The following is an 18,601-nucleotide window of genomic DNA, read 5'->3' on the forward strand; positions in this document are numbered from 1 at the left end:
CCAAGGACTTTATATGTCTTAACTTTCTTGGTCCTCATAATAGCCTTAGGAGGTATAAATTCCCTACTCACCCCATCTTACAGATGGAGATACTGAGACAGCTGTCAAATCACTTGCCTAAGGTGACATGGCTAATAAGTGGAGAAGCCAGAATTCAGACGCAGCCAGTGTGTCCTCAGAACTCCAGTCTTCAGCCAGGGTGGGCACTGTTCAACCGCATCTTTGAGCTTCTGTTTCTGTGCCATCTGGAGTACAGCGGTCATGAGACACAGTCCCTGCCTTTATTTACAGTTTACAGAATGTGAAACAAAAAAATTGCAGAAGCACTTAGTTCCCACATTGCCGTGTGCCACGAAGAAGCAGCATGGCTCCTGAGAGAACTGGGAGCAGAGGCCTTGCCAGCCAGGCAGCCAGAGGAGGCCTGGGCACATGGGAGCAGAGACCGGAGGAGGGATCAGCACGTGGTAGGGATGGTGGTGGGAGGCCTGGGGCTGCCCGCAGGAGGGCCTGTTAGAAGTCTGAGGGAGTGTTAGAAGCGGCAGGGGCCTCAGGGCTTGAAATCTAAATAGAAAGCAACACAGTGGTCCGAGGTGAGGCAGGATCAGGCCAGGGCTCCCAGTAGCCATGTTAAGGTCTTTAAACTTAATCCCCAAAGCATTGATATCAAAGGACCTCATGCACAAGAGTGAAAGGATCAGATTGAGGTTTTTAAAAGATCACTCCAGCTAAATGTGCAGAATGGAATGGAAGGCAGCAGAAAGAGCAGAATGAAGGTTAGGGGCACTGGTCCACGTGATGGGGAACGGCTTGGTCTGAGGTGGTGTCACTAGGGGTGGAGAGAAGTGGGTACTGAGAGAGTTCTGAGGTGGAACTGATGAGACTTGTTGACAGATTTGACATGGGGGTAAAGGAAGAGGAAAAATCCTATGTTTGGAGCTTAAGTCAGTGGTTGCCTAGTGAGTCCATCTTCTGCAAGGGGAAGGCTGGGGCCAGACTGATGTGCTGTGGTCAGTGAGGAAGAGAAGCAGGATCCTGTTGGGACTTGGCGGTACGAGGTACCCGAGAACGTGCAAGTGCAGATGTCCAGCTGGCTGCTGGTTATTCAACCCTGCATTTCAGATTTTGGCTAAAAGCAAAATGTAGAATAAGGATTTAAAGCCAGGGGGTATGATGAGAGCACCTAGGGAGGGATGGCGATGGAGAAGAGAAAGGGCCAGGACCTGAGCCCCTCTCACATGTAAAATTTGGGAGGAGAGAAAAGCCAAAGGAATCTAAAGGGAGTGGTCAGAAAGGCTGGAGGGGGAAGCCCGAGAGGGGTGGCGTCGCAGCCAGAGGGCTTTGCAAAGGAGCCTGCGTGCACAGTCAAGGACTCAGGTTCTGGCCTCAGACTAGTTAAGGTCCTGGTCCCACCATGGCCTGGTAATGTGACCTGGGCAGGTCATTCCTAGTCGCTCTGAGCCCCAGTGCTCTCTGCAGAATGAGGTCAGCTTGGCAGTCACCCACATGGTGCATGGAGGGTGCTCAGCAGGTGCAGGCACATAGTAACTATTAAAATAACTATTTTTAAGGGTGATGTGGTTTGTAGGAAATGCTGCTAAATGGCTGAGTAAGGTGGAGACAAAGGCCTTTGCTGGAGGTGGCATGTGGGATTTCCTGGTGATGGTGACAGCTTAGGTTTCGGTGGAGTGGTGGACATGGGGCCCTGCTGATGCTGAGCACATGCAGACAGAGGGGGTACCATCTCTGCAAGAATAGCCCCTGTGGAGTAGAGGAGAGATAAGCATAGCTGGGAGGGAATGTGGGGTTGAATCGGGGGGTTTAAATGACTGACCCAGAAATATGTTGGGTTCAGATGGAGATGATCAAGTCAAGACTGGGACCCTTGACATCCAAGAGAGAGAGGATAGGTGAAGGTGTGAGTCCCTTGAGGAGGCAACAGTGGTGGGGTCAGGGCCCAGGCAGAGGAACAGAGTGGGCGGCTGCAGAGCCCCTGATGGGCCAGTCAGTTTGGGGGTGAGAAGAGGCCTCAGGGCCGCCCTGCTGGCTTCTGTCCTCTTTGCAGGATGAGTCAAGGTCAGCCAAAGGGGTGGGGCTCTGGGGAAGGACCGGTAGGTGAAGAGCTGGGCCAAAGCCGGAAGGGAGAAAGTGTATCACAGATGCAGCTAGGGATGAGGAGCTCATTGCCAGCCCACCAAACCCCTGGGGAAGTAGTCACTCTTGACAGGTTGAGACAGCCATTTACAAACTCAGAAGTACATGCAGCTGGGACCCTGGCGGAGGCACGTGGCCAGGCGCTCAGCGAGGACAGGACCTGGGCTGTGTTCATCTTGGGGAACCACAGGCCCCAGCTTGGGGCTTGGCCCAGAGAAGCTCAGGTCAGGACTGACCCGTGAAAACAAAATCATTGCCTCCTTTCCCTTCCCCACCTTCCCTACCTAAGAATGAAGATCAGTTCCAGCAAGAGCTGATAAGGATGAATGCCTCCCCTGGGCCTTGGTGACTTGGAAGGGTGACAAAAACACAGCAGGACACATGACCCCTTTCTTCTTTGGCCCTTGTGCTGATTTTTGCATGAAAGAAGGAATTTGTGGAAACACTGGAGGGGTGCTCAGGGAACACCTGCTGCTCTGAGCAGAGGCGCCTGCCCACCCCAGGGACTCCTCTGCCCACAGTGGGCTGGGCTGTCCCAGAACTAAGTTGCTAAGATTTGTTTCCCAAGCACAAGTCACCCCCTTTTAGGGAAGCAGTGTTTAGGGTAAAGGAAATAGTTTTGAGGGGTCAGGGCATCTACTAGCCTACCTCCCTGCCTGCAGGCCAGACCTCAGACTGGGGAGTTCCTGATGGTGCATGAGTCTGTTGCTCCCTCACTGCCAGCCCGCAGGGGGAATGGAAGCTCGGACAGCACCCACACTAGGTACAGCCCTTGGGCTGCCTCTGAGATATACTGCTCCTTTGTGTCAGTTTCAAAAGAGGTGTTCCCTCTGGGTAGACAGACCCCCAGGGAGCAGGCTTGACTCCCTAAGGCACCTTTGTGAGAAGAAAAGGGTTTCCTCTGGACAGGCACAGCCCTGTGCCAGGCACACAGCCTGCCAGTGGACTACAGGCTAGATTGCAGACCTGCTCTGCCTAGTGCCTTTGCACAATCCTGAGCCCAGGGCAGGCATATTGTGAGCCAGTTCTCAGCCTTGAAGCTGCCATGAAGCAGGTCCTTGGCAAGCATTAGAGGAATGAATGAATGCCTGAGGAAACTGACCTGTGCGGGATTGTGGGTGCATTTGCTGCCAAGTCCCCCAGTCAGGAGCATCTCTTCCCAGTACAGTTTAGCCCTTTCACATCACATCTAGTTTGGGTCAGCAAACTATTTCAGAAGGCGCTCTGTGCAAGGCAGAGTCGTGCAGGGGACATGGTGCAATGCAAAGTGGAGCAGACTTGATCCTGGCCCTCCAGAAGCACGGCATCTAGTAAGAAAACCAGCTCCCACACAGGTCGCCGTAGTACGAGGCAGAACACACTTACGGGACGGCAGAAGAACCAGAGTGCGAGAGGTGGTTACCCCTGGGAAATCATGTGCAGGGTGGGCTTGGTGGAGCCTAGACTGAGGAGAAGCGGGCCTTTGACAGATGGAGATTCAGGGAACGCTGTTTGAGTAGAAGGTACAGCACAAGCAGAGGTGTGGCTGTAAGCCCTCAAATTGAACGGGGGGAAAGGGAGAGGTGGAAAGGTAACGCACCACAGGTAAAAACATCTGGGTTACATACACCCACAACAGGGACCCAGTGAAGGTTTGCGGTTAGGGGAAGGGAGGCGGATTTTATTCCCAGCATTTTTCGTAGTAATGACAAGCACAAACCAAGGGATTCCAAAGAGGGCAATCAGAGCTTCCTCTGTGCTCTCTACCTTTGGTGGCAGGCTGTCAGCTGCCAGCGACCAGGACAGAATCTGTCCCGTGCCCTTGTCAGAGTGACCTCTCAGAGCCAGGCCTGCGGCAAAGTGAGTTCCTATCGGGAGCCCACGGGCTCTGGAGCCGGCGCTGCTCTGTGTCGCTGTGCCTTCAGTGCAGGCTCCTGTATCTTCCTAAGCTCGCAAGGCCCCTTGTTCACTTACGTTTTTAACTTGAGTTTAGCCCTTGGTGAAAGGGACAGGGAAACTTCATTTGCTGTTGCTTCTCTGACCTTTGGCTTTCTTCATTGACCTGGGCCGCAGAAATGGTTGCCCTCTGACCGTCATCCAGCATTCGTGAATCTCCAGACTTGGCTTGACGTCTCCTGCATGCTAGAGCCTGTGCTAAGCCAGGCCGAGATGACTGGCTGGGAGTGGGTCACAGTTCAGTGGGAAAAACAGCACTGATCCTATTCCGGAAAGAAGTCTGAACAGTACTCCTCTCTCTACCTCCTGAGTTCTGGAACAGTTAAGAAATAGAAGGAGCAGGGGCACAGATGGAGGTCAAGCTCCCAGCTCCACTCGTTACTAGGGGGCTGGAATTGGGGAATGTGGCCTTCTGGTCTCAGTTGGCTCCCCAGTGCAGCACTGCTGTGTTGAATCACCCATCCCCAACTGCTGACCTCCCTGTTGCAAGGGTATAGCTCAGTGACATGCATGCCAGAGCAAAGCAAGAATGCAAGCATCCCAGGTGCAAGGCGCTGGACAAGAGGGCCCTGAAAAGCCCCATGGGCAAACCCAAGTCTCCCAAACGCAGCCGTGAGACAGGACCTGGGAGAGGGTTGGGGGAGGGGCCAGGCTCGGGGCTGCAGCAGATGAGCTCCTGATAGAAACAAGGGGCAAAGAAGGCAGGTCCCCTAGAAAGGTGATGTGATCAAGGAGATGATAGAGGTTCTAGAAGGTGCCATGGGAACACAAAGGAGGGAGTTGCTACCCTCTGGGATCAGAGATGGACATTTGTGAAACTCCTCCAGGAAGACATTGGTCCTTGTTTGAGCTGTGGACTCCCAGGAAGGCAGACTTTGCAAGCAGCACAGGCTCATACTAATTACCCACATGGCCTCTTGCATTCCGGGGGCCAACTGTACACCTGGCATGAAGGCCGCTCTGGGAAGTTCAGGGATCTGGGGAAGCCTCGTGACTCTTTTCCTCTTCCTCCACTAACCCAATCAGATGACTTGATTGATGTCAGAAATCCCACCACTAAGGTTTCATCCTGGAGCCTAAAACTGTATGTTCTGTTAGGATGTGATTTCCCCATAAAGGGGGAATGACTGTTCTCAGACCTTGTCTCAAAGGAGCCGTGGTAAAAGGGAAAGGCTGGCTCTGCACCGCCCAAATGTGCTGATCGTTCTACCTCCTCGTGCCTTAGTTTCCTTAGTCTCGAACAGGGCAGGGCTTGGCTAAGCATTGCCCTCACCATTTGCAGCTCCCTCTTGGAGGCTCCAGGCCTCCGCCACCTCCATGGGTCCTCACCACTGCACAGGAGAGATGTGTCATCTGACAGGTGGACAGACCCAGAGAAGTTGCCTACCTTGCCCAAGTCGGCACACAAGGTCCAGGCCCCGAATCCTCCATGTTCTCGGGACACTGGCTTACAGGCTGGGTGCCCTAGAGCCCTGGAGTCCCCAGCAGTGCTTCAGAGGCCCCAAAGGAACCAAGCCATGAGAGAAGCAGGCTGCCCATTGCTAAGATCTCTGGAAAAAAGAGGCTCCACTGGGGAAAGTGGCTTGAAAATCAGTGCAGAACATTTTGCCCTGTGTCCTTCCATTTGAGCTTAAAATGGACAGATTTGGGAACAGCTGAGGCCATGTGTTTGTTCCATCTACCCCAGGAGCACAGGACTTACCAGAGAGATGGGTTTCCTCCTACAACTTCTGTGCCCTGAAAAGAAGCCCTTGGAGGTCTGACTTCTTTCCCCCACCTTTGTGGTCATGACTCAGCTTAGTCTGTCTTCCATTTGCTCACCCCCTGCAGGGAATGACAGCACCAGACCTAGGCCATGAAGACACAGTCGGCCTCATGTGAGCCCAGGGGCTCGGGCTCAGACCATCTCCCAGAGGCCCTCACGGAACAGGACTTGCATGTACATTGTCATGTTGGTGTCTAAGGCTCCTCCCACCGTGATTCTTATTATAAAAATTCTGGAAGCAGTCAGGCCCTCCTCCCAGGTTGGCCTTTTTCCCCCAGAGATGTAGATGGGAGAGGCCCAGTGAGTCTCACCCAGAGACAGATCTAGGCCCTGGGGATCTTGGAAATGTATATAAGCTCACCCCCAAAATGGAAGCAAGTCAGAAGCCAAGTGTACAGTGAGAGGGACGTTCTGTACAGCTCTCCTGAATTACTGCCACGCTCGGGTAACCCAAGACCACAGTGGGCACCCGTCCGACTCTGGCAAGAGCTTAGAGGGAATTATGTTACTGAAAGACATTGGACAGCCCTGCAGTCATTAGGAGGGTGTGTCTCCCAGGAGGGGCGCCCTTTGTCTGGGCCCAAACCGAAGGACAGTACATGTTGTCTTTGTTTCCATGGAGCCCCCGTGTGTAGTAAGTGCTCAGAAGTACCTGGTGAGCTGAATCTCTGGAGGACGTGAGGTGGGCACAGTGCCAGTGATGCCCCCATAGGGCTCAGTTGTCTTTGAATTGTCCAAGTTTGCATGCCTGACAGGCCCTCAGGCCCTCCCGACAGGTCCCCGGGCCAGCCCTTCATCTCTATACTCCAAGGAGAGGACAGGACTGACAGACAGAAGAACAGACTGGAGGTGCAGGGGCTTCTGTGCCCTGGCAAGGCCTGCTTTCTCAAGGGCTCCATCGGGGCCCGAGGAGTCAGTAACCGGAATGAATATGATCAGGGAAGTGGGGGTGCTTCAGAAGAGGGGCCATCCAGCCTGGCTGAGGGCAAAATGCCAGCAGCATCAACACTGACAGCAGCCTGCCCTTGCCCAGGCTCTGTCCTGGAAGCTGGAGGTGGGCAGATAGAAAGACGGACCCACAGCCGCGCTTGCGGTCCTGAGCACACCCGTGGGCCTTACAAAGACACGCCCAGAGACACAGGCATCGGGTGCAAAGGCAGGGCTGCCCTCTCAGCTAAGGGGTCAGAGATTGCTTCCAGAGGTGGCAGCAAGCAAGCCAGGCCTTGACAGGGTCTGAGGGGGTGACCAGCCAAGGCAAGAGAATGAACAAATGGGAACGGCAGTCTTACCCTGGTAGAGCCAGTGTGCAGGAAGCAGTAGGAGCAGTGCAGCCTCAACCCAAGCGCCCCAAATGCCAGGCAGAGCACCTGGTGCTTGTTACTGGGCAGGGGAGTTACTGTTCTCTGTAGAAGCCAAGGGCACAGGCTTTGAGCCAGGCTCTGTGTCTAACTTGCCCTGGGATCTTAGACAAATCAGCCCCTTTGTGCCTCAGTTTCTTTATCTGTACAATGAGGATAAACTAGTACCTGTGGGATGAACCTATGTACAGATAAAAGGAGAAATTGGAGCACGTCCTGGCACAAGGCCCATGTGCCGTGCGTGTTCCCTACTGTTACTGGTAGTGTTGCCTTTTACTCATTTCTGCATTTAGCACCCATTTCCTGAGCTCCGACCGTGACAGGCACTGTTCTAGTCTCTGGGGGCACAGCAGTGAGTACAGTCCCTGCCCTCAGGTGGCTTATGGCTCACGTTCTAGGGGGTCACACAGACAGTACGTGAGGAATGAGGTAAGCCTGTCAGTTCATTAGGGAAAGAAGGCCAGGAGGGAACCGGGCTGTGCTCAGGGTGGAAAGCAGAGATTTTAATTGGGATGGTCAGGAAGGCCTCTATAGGGGGCTGTCTGAGGGGCAAACAGAAGTCGAAAGACATCAAGAAGGAGTGTTTGGTGGCAGGCAGGTGACCCATCAGGAGCTTTGCCTCACAGGCTGATCTAGCAGCAGCTGCTTGGGTCAGAGAGGCACTGCGGGCAGCCAGAAGGTGAGGGGGCTTGGAGGAGGCCTGTGCCATCAAGGCGGGTTCCATGGTGGCCTCCAGGAGACAACTCGTGAGGTACCAAGGGAAAGAGTAAAACTTTCCTGTCTTTTGTATTGTGTTCTACCATTTCTGCTTTGTTTGCCTCATATGATACATGATATATTAACATATATGTACCTAGGACATATGGGCACAAATGTACTGACTGAGGCACAGAGGCTGGTGGCCAGGCAGGAACAGATAAGGAGGGGCTGCCCTGGAGGCAGGAGAAGGGCCCGGGGCCCAGAGCCCAGCAGCCGCCTAGCAGGGCTCCGGCAGCACTGGGCAGATGCGGCCGAGGAGGCGGGAGAGGAGTCCCAGCACTGGGAAGGTGGGGCTGCCGTGGTCACGGGGCCCTCAGGAGCAGAGGGCGCTTGAGGGCCTCAGAGACAGACAGGGGGCCCTGGGACATGCACAAGGGCTCTTTCAGGGAGGCCAGGGCTGCAGAGCAGTTTGGGACTTGCCATGTGAGAGAACTGAGGCCTGAGTTTGGAGCAAAGGTCATTTTTCTGCTCTTTTGAAAGGGACAGCTTGGCTTGTCAAAGGGCTCTGTCGATGTTATACGGTTAATGGTCCCCAGAGTGCTGGAACTTTCCCTGTTCAGAGGGTAGGGTTGATGGAACAGCCATTTTATTTTGTGCTTATAAGCATGGAAGCCACAGCCTGCTGCCCTTGCCACATGTTTCGGCATCAGGAAACGCTGCCCCAGAAGGTTTGCTTGTCCTTGGGCTCATTCCAGCCCTTTCTCTGTGGTGTCAGAGCTGAGGGCAGGTGTCCCAGGTGCCAGGGTGCTCCAGGTGGGCCCTGAGGGTGGGTGTCCTTGTGGACAGGGCCAGGCAGGCCTCATTCCGCCTCCTGGGTGGCCACATATGTACCCTCCATGGCTCCCCAGCAAGAGTGACCCCAGCCGCTGTGTGACAGTGGGTGGGAAGGGCTGAGCCAGCAGCTGTTTGCACTCAGGGGGAAGGATGGCTGGCTCTGGGCCCTGTCTATTCCAGATGGACCCCTGACAGACTCCCGTGGGGGGAATGTACATGCGCCCAACCAGGGTCGTAGCTGTTTGCAGGGCAGTGACCCAGGAAAGCATCTGTCTTCCACTCTCCTCCCCACAGCTGAGGTCTACATTGGCATCGGGAAGCCTGCAGAAGCCACAGCCTGTACCCAGGAAGCTGCCAACCTCTTCCCAATGTCCCACAACGTCCTGTACATGCGTGGCCAGGTTGCTGAGCTCCGGGGAAACATCGACGAAGCCCGGCGGTGGTATGAAGAGGCCTTATCCATCAGTCCCACCCATGTGAAGAGCATGCAGCGACTGGTGAGTCTGAGAGCCAGGCAGGGATCCCCACTCTTGCTTTGGGGCTCCCTGTGGGAGCAGCAGGGAGCTTATGACCTTTAAGCCTCCTTCTGGTTCCACAGGCCAGATGGGTTAGCCTGCCAGGCTGTCACGTTGCACAAAGCCAGTGGCGCCTTTCCTGTTGTAATTTGTGTGGTGGAGGCCCTAGGAGGTGGCAGGGCACAGCCCCAGGAGGCCTACCCAGCGTCCTGTTTGGTGTGAGGGAGAGTTTGAGTCAGTGGTCTCCTGGGCACTGTTCCTCATCTTGGTCTCTGAGCCACTGTAGCTGCCACCTTGGGGCGTATCCACACCCCAGGGAGACTTCAATACTGAAGTCAGAGTTTTACAAACTGGGGGACTCTTACCTCGGGGGAGCTGGAGACTCCAGCTTCTCTGTGAGGCCACTGGCCCGTAGGGCATCCCACCAGAGGAGAGGAGGGGGCCCTGTTGCACCGAGAGGACCCAGGTAAGTCACCCAGTTCCCACACTGCCGTGTGGGTGTGGTGGCTCTCCAGAAGCGCGCACGCCCCTCATTTGGATGCCTGGGCCAGAGCCTGGGGTTGCCCGGCTCCTCTCCCTCCCTCGGTTTCTGTTTTGGTCAATCTGGAGGGTTCTCATTTGCTAAGGACACATTCAGGCACAGCTGCCCCACAAAGCTGTCAGTCTGCTGTTCTCCTGCGCGTCCACGTCGGAACGCAGAGCGGACAAGGTCTGAGGAGCTGGCGGACAGCACACTGCTTTCCCAGTGCCTGCAGCCCAGGCTGGGGTTCTGAGTTTTCGTTCCAGACTTAGTGGTTGGAGATCTCTGATGTAATGAACCACAGGAAAGAAAAGCCCTGGAAAGAGCTGAGATGCCCTTAGTGTGTGTGGCTCTTGGGAGCCCAGCTTCCGTAATCAGTGGGATGTGAAATGAGGGCTGAGCACTGAACAAGGAGTCTGGGGGCAGAGTTCTGGCCTCAGCAGGGTCACTTGCTCGCTCTGTAACTTTGGGAAAAGTCCATAAGCTTACTTCAGTTTCCCTCCTGTAAAATGAAAACATTCGACTCGATAGGCTGTGAGTTTCCATCCCATGCTAAGAGGATGTGGTTTCATACCTCATAAGGCAGATGTTCTCCAAAGGATCCCAAAGCCTGCATTCTCTTGCCATTTCTCTACTAACATTGCAAAATGTAGAAGGGGCTGAGCAGTTTTAAAAATAACTAACTACTGGTTTTCCATTTTAAAAATAAATCAGACCTTATTATAATTACAGCTACTTATTTTTTTTTCAACTTCCCTTTATGAGCATTTTGTAGCTCCATACAGCTTTATAAATAATTTTATGTATTATCGAAACATTAGTCTGTTTGATTAAAAATATTACATGGCTTTTAATTTTTGTCTCACCATTGTAAGAGGAATTTGCAAAAAGCTTCTCAGATCTCCACACTTTTGCTAGAGCATCACAGAAGAGGTATAATCAACACCATGTATCCGGCCTTTTTATTAAAAAGAGGCAGCATGTTTCTACCTTGCAGCCTATGAATTATTCAGAGAAGTATTTCTTATTCATCCCCTAGGGGAACACATGAGATGAAAGATCAAATAGGAAAATCGCACTGGGAGAGTTTTCTGTTTCACCTTTGGAGCTTTTCAGGACACCTGAGCTCCCTGACAAACGCCAGGTGCTTTCCCCTTGGAAGGAGCGGCTGTGGGCCCAACACGCGGGCTCGGGGGCAATACCTGAGCCTTCCTTTCCAGTAGGAAATAGTAATAATAATAAACTCTCGAGACCTTTCTCAGTGCAACCCGATATATTCAAAAACTATCCAGACCCGATGCAGGTGGAGACCAACAAGCCTACAAATGCCAAGCAGATTAGATTCTTGCTGTACAAAATTGCCCAGTGTGGTCAGTGTGACTCCCAAAGTGCCACTGGGATGGTCCCTTCTTGGTGACCTTGTGAGTGAAGCACCTTGGCCCCCCGCAGTCCAGCCCACACCCCACAGTTCCACTGCAGCCAAGGGCAGGTCCCCCTCTACTGGCACTGCTGGGGCTCCTGATGCCTGTGGACGGGCAGCCCCAGGCCCCCGGCCCTCAGCCCTGACACACCACAGCCCTCTCCTGCCTCGCTCCCCAAGCTGTGCAGGAAAGCTTTGTTTCCAGACACGCCAAAGGCCCAAAATGAGGCTCCAGTCCAGCTTGACCTGGATTAGAAGCCTAGTGCTGTCACCCATTAGCTTTGGGATCTTGGGCAAATTACTCAGCCTCTTTGTGCCTCAGTTTCCTCAGTTGTATGAATGGGATAATATTAGCACCAGACACAAATTATACCCAGAACTAAAGCCTCTTACCGAGTCACACAAGGTCTTGCCTCTCCCCTCATGGAAACCAGACTGGTTTGCAGTCTCCTAAGTTAAGGGGAAAGGGTCAACAGATCAGAAGCTGTCTTTCTACCAGGTTGAGTCCCAGGAAAAGCCAGGGGCACTAGACTTATGTGGCAAAGGGAGGTGGGAACAGAAATGAATGTTGACAGTTGCCTGGCACCCAGGGAGAGGGGTGTGCACGTGATGGTGCAAGCCAGAGTGAGGCCCAGAAGGCCAAGACTAGAAGGAATTTGAAGAACATGAGCACCGGAGACTATCAAAGAACCAAGCACAGAGGTTCCCATTGCAGGAAACCCAGAGGATGGACAGGTGCAGGTACCAGCACTGATGCTCAGGGGAAAGGAGAGGAGCTGAAGGGACCAATGGACAAGCTGCGTTGAAGGAGGGAAGCCACATTGTTACAGGTGCAGACAGGTGACTGGTGACTGCAGAGAACCAGTCAGGACCTCGTGCTGGTTCTGTGAAGAGCCATTATTGGTTAACTTCCAGGGGTTGTCAGCAGTAGCATGTGCCAGATCGCCTGACCCAGCTTGGAGGAGAGGTGTGATATAAGCAGAAGTGAAAACATTAATATTGTTAAAAAGCAATAATGACTTGGGGGCAGACGGTATTCATTAAAGCTAATAGAAAGTCAGTCTGACAAGAGATATGTCAATTTTCACCAGGTTTAACTTATTATATTTCTAATAGTTTTAGCCTTCTTATATGTGTTTGAATTCATGTACAGACAGGAGGTAGAAGAGAAATGATGTGTTTAATATTAATAATGAGTTGGCACAAGCCAAGGGAGGCGGAGCTGACTGCGGGCGGGTGTGAAGGGAGCGGCGGGCCAAAGGGAGACGGCCTGACAGGGAGAGGAATTCATGGAGTGATCAGACTTCTTCCAGAAAACCTCAAGGCCTCTTTTCCTATCATTTTTGCTTGAGTGTATACATCTACATGCCTCTGTATGCTATGTGAAAAAGCCTTTTGCTCCCGGTACCCAAAATGAACTAATGAAGCATAGAGCAACCTTCTCCACACCAGCTATTCTGTGATCTGGAGTAGGGGGAGAGGAAGGAAATGGGGCTCACAGTGGCCTGAGGGCAGAGGGATGGCATCCTGGGGTGACAGTGCCCAGGCCAAGGATAGGGAGAGACTCCGGGCGGCCGTGGCCCAAATTACCAGGACATGGGACAGGCTCTGCCGACAGTGACACCCGCATGCCCTCTAACAAGGTCAGCCTGGGCCTCAGAGGGCAACGTGCAGGACTGAAGGGTAAGAAAGGAAGACGAGCTTTCAGGAGATAGGGAGCCAAGAGGGTTACGTGGAGGGCAGTGGGTAAGGCGAGGAGGGGCAGTATTGCCAAGAAACGAATTATCCCAGAGCACAGCAGCAGGCTGCTCAGGTCTCCCTGTGATCCACCTGACAGGGTGAGGACAGGTGTGGAACAGGAGCTAGTTTCAGGTGGCCCGGGGCTAGTGGAGTGGGCAGCATGTGGCGGGAGGGAGGTAGGCATGCCCGAGGAGCCTGGAGAGGCCCGTGAGCTGGGGAGGGACTGGGCCCGGAGGAGCGTGCGGAGGGGCCAGCGAGGAGACAGGGCTACCCCGGAGCAGCCGCTGAGAGAGAGCCAGCCCCGCCGCCATTGCAGTTCTCACAACGAGGCTGGGGGCCTAGAAAGGGGCAGCCACCCTCTCTGCCACAGGAAGTAGTGGTGACAGACCTTTGGTGGAGCTCCCCACACAAAGGGGAGGATGACTGGGAGGCGGTGGGTTAGCGCTGGCCAGCCGGCTGCTCTGGGATCCTGGGTGCTGGGCTGCAGTGTGGACATGACACCCCAACAGGGCTGGAAGGGGTGCCTGCTCAGTGGGCAGGCAGTTTTCAAGTTCCCATTAAGGGGTCAGTCTGCTAACAGAATAAGCCTTCTATTAGGGGCACGACGGGCCCAAAAGCGCATGCTTGTCTTCCGTGGGTGGGCTGTAAGACATGAACACCCCCCAGTTTGATCAAGATGGCTTCTGGACATTTGAGAGTTTTCTCCATAATCTTACGTTTTCTGAAACATCAGAAGTCTGGAGTGACATTGCATGATAAAACTTCAGAGGCAGCATTGCAGGTGTGTCCGCAGAGAGTACATGTGTAGGGAAGGCTGGCAGAGGGAATGGCTGAGCTGTCTGAAATGTGCATTTTATCATGAAGAACCCAAAGGCCCGCCAAGCTGACAGGCCTGGAAGGAGGACATCACCTGCACAGTGCAGCGGGATGTGTCTCAGGGAGTGTTAACCGCGTTCTGAGTTGTTTTAACACCTCTAAAGGTTGATCCAAAAGTATTCATCGCATCAAGGCTGACTAACAACATTACTCAGAGAAGAGGTGCTTCTGAAGTTCAAAGGGGCCCTGAAGTTGGAGCCTTCTTTAAACTGCCTTCCAGCTGACTTGTCTTTGCTGTGGGGAAAATGCTCCTTCCCCTTATGCACGCTAAGCTGGGAGGATGGCAGAGAGGGTTTGACTCAGGGGCTGGTGAAAGAGGGGAGCTCTTGCTTACTGAAAGCAGCTTGCTCTGCGAAATGATGAGACTTGGGTGTTTTTCTTTCTCTCCCATCTTCTAAAATGTCGGTCTGTTCAATGAGATTTGGGGAAAATTGCTTGTGTTTCATATCTTATTAGTAAGAAGCATGTTTTCCAATCTGCCTCTGTTGGGGGAAAGACACAGCTAAAGTTGGTGAACTTCTCAGGGTTACTTTGGAGATTGGCAGCTGCACTATGTGTCTGATTTATCCATCAGTCTAGTAAGGGGGGGATGGGCCCAAGAGGGTCCCAGGGCACAGACACACAGGGCACAGTTTCACACTGGCACATCTCCACTTTTCCCTTTGGAGAAAACCAGTCTTGAAGAGTCAGGGGGCCTTTGATCCCTCTATTTCTCTGGGTAAGACTCAGGTACAGTTAAGCTAATGAAATACAGTCGAGATAACCTTCGTCTTTCAAGGGCTGATCTTTAGAAATGGATCTCTTTCATCCAAAGTATTAATTTTCTTTCTGTACATAGAATGATTGGCAGGAAACAAAACTACCATCGTCTATGAGAAAGCTCTTTCATCTATTAATTATGCTGTATTTTCTTTCAGGATTAAAAAAAGTGCTTTTAAAATTGAGAACAATTTTTTTCCTTGAAGAAGGACTTATGAAATATTTGATGTCCACCTTTCCTGTGCATCTTTGTGCTTGTTGGTAGGGCTCTTGGAAAAGTGTACAAGCCTTAATTTCTCTAATATCTTTACTTCCTGAAATTGGGATTCAAACTAACAGTGCAAAGAAAAAAGCAGTGCGTTCTTGGATGTTTTGGCCTTTGTTCTTCATTCCGCCTTCTCTCCCTTCTTTTAATGATATACACTGCATTTCAGCTCCTTTAACAGCTTGAGGGCTTTTCCAGAATTAATATTTGGCATGAATATAACCTTAACTTCTACAAGGAAATTTAAAACCTCTGTGCCGTATCCGATGGGTTTGTTCTCACCGTATGCGGTGAAACAGAGAATGTCTTTTTGGCTGTGACAGAGAAAGTGCTCTTGGTGACCTGCACCAGGTTATATGGCAAGTTTAGGAGCAGAACCAGGACTGGAAAATACTAAGGCTGGACATTAGGAGACTCATTTCAGAGCCTACAGCTTGAATGACGGCAGCTCAGGGATGGAAGAGCATGGTGCTGGAGCCAGCCTGCCTGGGTTCAAGTCCCAACTTTGTCACTTACTAGCTGTATAACCTTGTAAGTTCTTTAATCTTCCTAACTTCCATTTTCTCAGCTGTCTTCATAAAGCAGGGATCGTAGTAGTATAGTGCCCCTGGTGGTCTTACTATGTGGGGAATGAGTTAACACGGGCTGCCCAGAGCTCCGTAAACACCAGCTGTATTATTGGCATGCCCTGCCATCTGGGGCACACCAACGGTGGATGCCCCTCCATGTCTACTTGACGGTGTGTGAGGCATCTCCTTTCCAAATGATCTGACCATGGGTGTGGCTTTCCTTCTGAAATACCATTACCAAATTTTAGCAATTGGAAGAACTGAAATAAGAATATATCATGGCACACAAATGGCCAAAAGCATGATTCTTTTGCTTTTAAGTATCACTTTCTGACTGTTTCTGTTGAGCCCATAGCCCAGGCTGTTCGGCTGGAAAGGAGTAGGAATGAGTGGAGCCCGGCTGGCGTCACTTGTCCAGCAGAGACTGAAAGCCTCTCTCCTGGCTGGGCTCAGAGGGGAGGCGGACCCGGCCGGATGCACAGGCCCTCCCCACGGCCGGGATGGGAGTGAGCCCTCCACCGGAAGGGCAGGGGCTGGTCAGGCACCATAGGCTGGCCTGGGCGTCAGGAGGGGCCAGGCTGTCATGGAGCTTGACTTGGCTGTCACCACTTGGGAGAAGTCTTTCCTGACCCCCACCCCCTCCTACAGAGGGGCCTGCAGCCCCTTGACTTCCCTGTCGTGAAGCACTTGCCAAGCCGGTGTGGAGCTCTTTGTCCACAGATCTGTCAGCTCCGTGGGGAAAAGGCCATGCCTGAGGTGGCAAGTGGCCTCTGTAGACCAGAGGTGGTGGTTTGAGGGTGAGGGGACCTTGAACTCACAGATGTCATTATTCCTCCTTCCAATGCAGCTCCCCAGAGGCCTGGGTGCTCTTTCCCTTGGCTAGATTTTGAGCTGATACCATTGGGACATGCTGTTTCTAAATAGGCTGACTCTTTGTGGAGAGGACTTCAGTGTTTGGTGGGTTGACCTTGGCACGGTGCCTCCTGAAAGGGTGCAGGAAATGGTGTCAATGTGGGATGGAGGATATGGCCACATGGTTTCGCATGGAGGCCAGGCCAGGGGTAATTAATGGAACCTTTCTGTGCAAGGGGATCTCAGCCCAGACATATTACAGACTGGAGCGCACAGGGGATGTGTCGGGCTGCAAGGCAGGGCTCCTGCCAGGTGAGCTTGGCACAGCCAGGTCCCCAGGCCGACCTGCAACAGGGGCCAAACATCAGCTCGAGGGCTCTGGGTGGAGGCACTGACCACCCATCCTGCGTTCAGATGCGGTCCTGATGTCCTCAAGCACATTCTTCCTTGTCAGACCCTGCACCCCATTTGGGGAGCATAGTAGTCACCACCCATAGACCAGAGACTGCTGGGGAAACGTCCAGGGGGCCCTGCTAGAGTCTGCAGGGTCTGCCCAGACTGACTGTGTGTCCCCGGCTGCTCACCCTCTGTCCACACAGGCAGTGCTGCAGGGCTAGAGGCCCGGGGCGAGGCCGGGCCAGGCCTGAGGCACACGTGCCCAATGCATTCGGTAGCTGGGGCTCCAAGGCCCTCTTGGTCTGTTCAGAAGGTGGCCCTCTGAGAGGCTGGTTCACACTGACCATGCCTGTGGGAGACCTAGTTCCACGCCAAAAGCTGAAACACTGATTTATGAATATTCCTGTCTTTCCTGGGGCCCATTGTGCTCTCTCTCCCTCCTCCCCAGAGGAGCTCACTCTCCAAACTAGATGCCGAGCCCCAATGCCTGACCCAGAGACAGGTGCCGGGGGCTTAAATGGCCACCCTTGGGTAGCCTGGGCCACCGAGGCAGACACGTGGACATGGCAGGTGCCAAGGGGTTGGGCTGCGCAGACCCAGAGAGCCCCTTCCTGTGGTCCCAGCCTCTCTCACCCGTCACTTGCCCCTTAGAGTCTCCCTGCCAGGGTCCCGTGGTTACCTGGGACATTGTTCCAGCCAAGAGAGGGACAGCCCCAGCCCTCGGGAGTGCCAGGAAAGGCAGGGAGCTTGTCACAGCCGACCTAGAGGATTCTGGTCCTCCCACCCGTGTGTGCCATACAAATATCATTTAGTGTTTGGAAAAAAACAGACACCCCAACCCCACTCCCTCGGGTGAGATGATTTGTCATGGGGCTTCTTCTGGTCACCCCGAGTCCTCTGTTCCCAAGGACACTCCCTCATCCCTTGGTGGTGACTCGGGGCACGTCCTCCGGCCTTCTTACATGGCTCCCTCCAAAGACTGGGAGCCTGGGTCCTGTGCGGGGCATGACTCCCTCTGATCTTGGTCCCAGATTGAGGGAGCCTCTTCCGTTGCCCCCGCTCCTGCCCTACACCCAGACTGAAGCAGCTCCCTTGTTTTCACAGCACCAAGACATCTGTGCTGTCACAGGGGCGGGGAGGCCGCCTTGCTGTGGCTGGGCCTGTGTGGTGCCAGCACCCATCTTTGGGCTGGCGATGACAGTAGGAGCAGTGACAGTGAGCCTGCCGCACTGGGTCAGAGGTGCGGACCCAGCGGAGGGGACGTTTCAGTAGGGGAAGGTATTGGAAATCATTTCAGAGAAGAACCAGGTAATTGGAAGGCTTTTTATGACATAAACCTATGTCCTCACATCTTTTGAAACTGCATATTTTTTAGCTAAAAACATTTTTCTGGTTATTGGGCATCTGCATCCCCCTTGGAACAAAAGAAGTGTCACCTGGGGACGTGGTACTTCTGCTCTACACCCACATGATTCCTGTGTGGCTTATGGCCCTTGTTCTTGCCAACCCCTCCCAAGAAGCCCTCCCCCCACCCCAGCCCCCAAAAAACCACATCATTTTGGTGCAGCGATATCTCTGCAGACCTTTCCTGCTTGGTTTTTGTATCCTCCCTACCACTGCAGCATTTTCACAGGCTGGCCGGGGAGGTAGAGCATCAGGCCAGCCCTGCTTTCACAGAGGATGGGAACCACAGGCCCAGAAGCAATGCAGATGCAATACAGGCTCTGAAATACAAGCCATGTCACTAGGCGTCCTTTGCTGCAGCTTAAGGAAAAAATTCTATGTTTATTTCTATCTTCTGTTTTGGAGTCTTAGATGACTAATTACAGTCAATACAGTTCAGTGTCTCATTAGCAATTATGATCTAAAATTATTTAAAATCTGACATACTCTATCCAAACCATTTATTCTTAGAAATTCTGCCCCATTATTCCACTACAATTTGGC

General features: G+C 53.0%; 1 protein-coding gene across 5 annotated transcripts in view; it reads left to right on the top strand.

Moving 5' to 3' along the window:
- The window catches only part of TTC7B (tetratricopeptide repeat domain 7B), a 245,701-nt gene that overhangs the window by 204,271 nt on the left and 22,829 nt on the right, over positions 1-18,601 (top strand). For all 5 annotated transcript variants that reach the window (XM_036882090.2, XM_036882091.2, XM_036882094.2 and 2 more), the window contains one exon: positions 9,037-9,239. In XM_036882090.2, coding sequence (XP_036737985.2) covers positions 9,037-9,239 — 203 coding nt within the window. The remainder of the gene's footprint in view (positions 1-9,036; positions 9,240-18,601) is intronic.

This window comes from Manis pentadactyla, chromosome 11, assembly GCF_030020395.1.
Source record: "Manis pentadactyla isolate mManPen7 chromosome 11, mManPen7.hap1, whole genome shotgun sequence".
NCBI classification, from domain to species: Eukaryota; Metazoa; Chordata; class Mammalia; order Pholidota; family Manidae; genus Manis; species Manis pentadactyla.